The sequence below is a fragment of the Onychostoma macrolepis genome, chromosome 07 (assembly GCF_012432095.1).
Source record: "Onychostoma macrolepis isolate SWU-2019 chromosome 07, ASM1243209v1, whole genome shotgun sequence".
Taxonomy (NCBI): domain Eukaryota; kingdom Metazoa; phylum Chordata; class Actinopteri; order Cypriniformes; family Cyprinidae; genus Onychostoma; species Onychostoma macrolepis.
Genome location: NC_081161.1, coordinates 419728 through 424786, shown reverse-complemented (window position 1 = coordinate 424786; position 5059 = coordinate 419728). Strand labels below are relative to the sequence as shown.

Genomic DNA, 5059 nt, shown 5'->3' with positions numbered 1-5059 from the left:
AGATGAGAAAGAAAACAGTGTACAACAGTATTTTATTCTGCGTGCGTTCGGGCTTAAAGAGACTGATACACGGTGCCTGTCGTTAGTGTTAATCAAACAACAAAAGGAAATCATTAACTGATCTTGACTTAATATCTTTTGTAACTTTAATGAGGAATAATCTATATATTATTTATGAAAAGAAAACTAGTGTTTTTAAACTTTTGATTTATGTATGCGCTATTTTTTTTTCTTCCTATTTTATTGCTGACTGTTTACTTGTCTTTAACAAGTTATCTATCTATCTATTAATTACTTTAAACTCTGAAAGTTTGCCAATCTTCCTTAAGACTTCTTCATTGGTTTTTCATATTAAGGACAAACCGTTAAAACATGCTTTATTAATCATATTTCATGTTTCTCTGTGATGCCCTGACCTCAGATCTGCTTCATGATTTTACTTCTCTTTACGCTCATTATAACAGTACGGTTTTGTCTGACATGAGTCGCGATATCTCTGATATTTCATGTTTAATATCTGACCCTGCAGCACAGAAGCAGTCATAAGAAGCTCAGCTATATCTGCAGCAATAGCCAACAATACACTGTATGGGTCAAAATTATCAGTTTTTCTTTTATGCCAAACATCATTAGGATATTAAGATCATGTTCCATGAAGATATTTTGTAAATGTCCTACCGTAAATATATCAAAACGTAATGTTTGATTAGTAATATGCATTGCTAAGAGCTTCATTTGAACAACTTTAAAGGAGATTTTCTCAATATTTAGATTATTTTGCTCCCTCAGATTCCAGATTTTCACATAGTTGTATCTCAGCCAAATACTGTCCGATCCTAACAAACCATACATCAATGGAGAGATTATTTATTCAGCTTTCAGATGATGTATGAATCTCAAGTTCAAAACATCGCCCCTCATGACTGGTTTTGAGCTCCAGGGACACATATATAAGCTGTATTGCCGATCGGAATATTTACACTCGGCTCGTCCATCTTTAACGACTCTTTAGCGGTATTATCCACGTCCTCGCGACCCTGAATAACCAGATATAACGGACTCGTACCCCGTCTGTTTTCATCGGTGAAATGCGATCGCGGTCTCCTCAGAAATGTCGCTCGTGTTTGTTTTCGTCGGTTTGTTGTCGCAGGCCGCGCGCAAACACAGGCCTCTGGGTCAGAAACCGCGCGAACGGTCGCGTAAAAACCCGCCAAACTCGACGCTCAGAGTGAGCACGAACCGAGCGGAGATGAAGATGAGGATGAAGATGAAGATGAAGGCCACTCACTCACCCTCCAGCAGTCTGGAGATCAGAGAATCCACGTCCAGCTCCCCCTCCGCCATGATGACTGAGACCCGCCTCGGAGCGCGCTCCCGACGCGCGCGCCCGGACTCACGGGCACGAGCAGCTCGACGGACACACCGATTTCGCAAGTTTTATTTATTCGTTAATTTAAAGTAAACAGTCCATTTTTGTTTTTATTTACCAACCAGTTTTATAATGCTTTTGTAAATGCATAACAATTTTATGAATGATACAAAGTACAGAGAGAGAAAAAAAAACGTAATATTGTGAGAGATATTATATACTGTATATAAACCTAACACTAGCTTTTCTAATCTTTTTGTATTCTATCTATTTATTTTCTTTTATTTATCATACAATTAACAAAAGCAAAAAAGGCCTCTAACACAAGCTTGCTCTGTTATTTTTCTATTCTATTCTATTCTAATCTTTTTATTTATTATATAATTAAAAATAAATAAATAAATAAAAACCTTGCTACGTGAACTGTGTTAAGCTAACTGAGACATAGCACTTGTGTATTATTGCTCTTTTGTTGATCGTAATTGCTTCCATTGTCGTCATGTGTAAGTCGCTTTGGATTAAAGCATCTGTTAAATGAATATGTAATGTAATGTAATATGAAATACATATGCAGTAGACTGAAAATTTATCAGTCTAATATTGTTATATTAACTGTTCATATCTTGCTATATTCGTAATATATTGCATGCCTTATTAGGCTTTGCAGAAAAAAGACAAAACACAATCATAATGTACTCAACATTTTTTTTAATGGTCAATTTAACCTTTCTCCTTCTCCTTCTCCTCCTTCTTCTTCTTCTTCTCCTTCTTCTTCTTATTCTTCTCTTTCTTCTCTTTCTTCTTCTTCTTCTTCTCTTTCTTCTTCTTCTTCTTCTCTTTCTTCTCCTTCTTCTCCTTCTTCTTCTTCTTCTTCTTCTTCTCCTCTGGGTTGCCCATTCAAGTGGCAGAAGTGTTAAAAAAGACCATTACACTGTATTTAGTGTATCAGTATTTTGCATAACCATTACACTGTATCAAAGTTGCAGTTATGCTAATCCAAATGGTCAACTTCATTGACAAGCAAATGCAAATGTAAATGTAAATCTCAATTGCACTGAATGTACAACAAACTCATGTCACTGATTCTTGAGAAGTGGGATAAAACATGGTGTAAAAATAAAAAATAATAATTAATAATAATAATAATATAAATAAATAAATAATAAAACCTTGTACTCAGGCAAATGAAAGTACATTTATCTTATATGTACTAAGCTACTAGCTCTGCTTTGATGCATCCTCCCAACTTTTATCTTTTTTATCAACATGTGCTTTTTACCTTGGACTGTGATATATACACTGAACAAAATTATAAACACAGCACTTTTGTTTTTGCCCCCATTTTTCATGAGCTGAACTCAAAGATCTAAGACTTTTTTCTATGTACACAAAAGGCCTATTTCTCTCGAATATTGTTCACAAATCTGTCTAAATCTGTGTTAGTGAGCCGAGATACTCCATCCACGTCACAGGTGTGGCATATCAAGATGCTGATTAGACAGCATGATTACTGCACAGGTGTGGCTTATGCTGGCCACAATAAAAGGCCACTCTATAATGTGCAGTTTTATCACACAGCTGATGAAAATATAGGCCCTTCGTTACCAAACACCAAGACACTAAATTAGGATACAATTATGAGTGATGTGCAAACTGTTAAAACATTAAACTGTTGGTTACCTTAAAACTAACCTTCATCTGGGAGATCACAGGGATATGTGAATATCGGTTGCATATGTCAGATTTATTGCATGATGGTAATGGCGTAATGGTGAAGGAAAGATCAAACAGGCAACCGATGGAAGGTTTGCCAAGAAATGTCATGCTCCTTTGTAAAATTATTTTTTAGTATAAATACAAAAATACAGTAGTTTATTTTGATGCACGGTGTGGCTGATGTATTTTGTGGTTTATTTTGATACACTTAAAATTAAGGTATTTGATATTTTATTTTAAAATACGTTTTGATGTATCTTGGCTCAGAGGGTCTGTGAAGAGGTCTGTGTGAGGCTGGAATCCTGGAAGCGAATTCTGAAACATGTTTATTAAACATTAATAAACATGTTTGTCAACACGATCTCAAAGGAGGCTTTTACTGAGCAAATCAAAGAGTGAATTACTCAGCCACTGTTTTAAAACAGACATGTGTTGGGCTTGATTCAAGTTAACGCACAATGGCAGAGGCACAAACACTTTCCATTTAATAAGTCTAACTGCAAATAGACTATTAAACAGTTTATATTCTAAAATGTATTTTTAGGTTTTGTTCTTTGCAAATGAAATAACATTGGGATGTAAATGGTCTAGAACACCGAGCCGCTAAAACGGCTGCGTCCTGTGGATCACCTTCATCTGACTGTCCAGGTCCGGAGTCAAACACGGCATCGAAATCTTTATCTGACTTTTTTCGTTATCTCACAGCAGGAAAGCATTAGGTCACACTTTATATTAGGTGGCCTTAACTACATCAAAAAAATAAGTACAGTGTACTTATTATGGTCATATTGTATTGCAAAACACTCCTGCTGCTATTGAGGGGGATACGGGTAAGGTTAGGGGGGATACGGGTAAGGTTAAGGTGTAAGGGATGGGTCAACAGTGTAATTATAAGTGTAATTACAGAAATTAATTACAGATGTAATTACATAGAGGTATTTTTAAAAATATAAGTACAGTGTAAAAACATGTATGTACACAATAAGTGCATTGTACCAAATGTGTACACAGTAGTTAAGGCCACCTGATATAAAGTGGGACCAAGCATTATACCATAGGCTTTCCGCCAAAATGCAGATTTGTCACGTGATTACGCAAAAGAGACTGAGTGAGACATTATTAAGTTTGATTTGATTTATTAATTTACTTACAATAACAATTTAAATGTATTATTAACTACATTGTGCATATTTACTTCTTAGTTGAAAATATTGATTTATTATTATCACTCACGTACCTTATTCTCAACAGATTTGAAAATATTAGGGCTACCACTGCTTAGTCGTAGAAAAAAAAAATCTACATTGGTGAAGTCACATAGTCTATGTACATCGGGCAGGACATCCAAACGCTCGCCTATCATTCGTCAACCTCAAATATGGCTTATCATCTGAAATATGTAAGTATTAGCAACTTTACATGGCCGCTCAATCTAATGATAACCTAGAGAAATGTGCACTGTTCAAGTGTTCGTGTGGAGTGTGAAGAGAAGCACTCACTGCAGGACAGATGGAGGCGCTGGTCACTTGCTCTTAAAATACTCCGTCATTTTTGGTCATAAAGTCAAGAGTAATACATCTTTCAAATATGTTAAGACTCTACGTTCATTTGTGTGCACTCACAATAACAACAAAACATTGCACTTTTGTAAAATAATGAAAGCAGTCAGGATACGCTTTCTGCCATCTCGGTCTTTGTGAACGTTAGCGCGAAACTCGTGTATACTTGCCTTACAGATATGAAAACCATATAGAGATAGAAGTGTCTACTTTAAAATGAACCAATTCCAGTGGAAAACAAATAGACCTATTCTCAGATTATGTAATCTCCGTATGAAACAAGGTGCATCACTACCGTGGAGATGACGAGTCAATGTCGCAGACTTCATCTCTTAAACTGAGAACAAAGAAAGCACTAGTTTATCAATGATACTGTTTAGAAAATCCATATTTTTAAATAAAAAATCTTTATATG

At 35.6% G+C, this 5059-nt stretch overlaps 1 protein-coding gene across 1 annotated transcript in view; it reads right to left on the bottom strand.

Annotated features, from left to right (window-relative positions):
• The window catches only part of LOC131543468 (serine/threonine-protein phosphatase PP1-beta catalytic subunit), a 21264-nt gene extending 19814 nt beyond the window's left edge, over window positions 1-1450 (bottom strand). Inside the window, exon 1 of the mRNA XM_058780849.1 lies at window positions 1293-1450. Within this exon, the coding sequence (XP_058636832.1) occupies window positions 1293-1344 (52 nt within the window). The 5' untranslated portion in view covers window positions 1345-1450. The remainder of the gene's footprint in view (window positions 1-1292) is intronic.
• Window positions 1451-5059: the final 3609 nt, after the last annotated feature.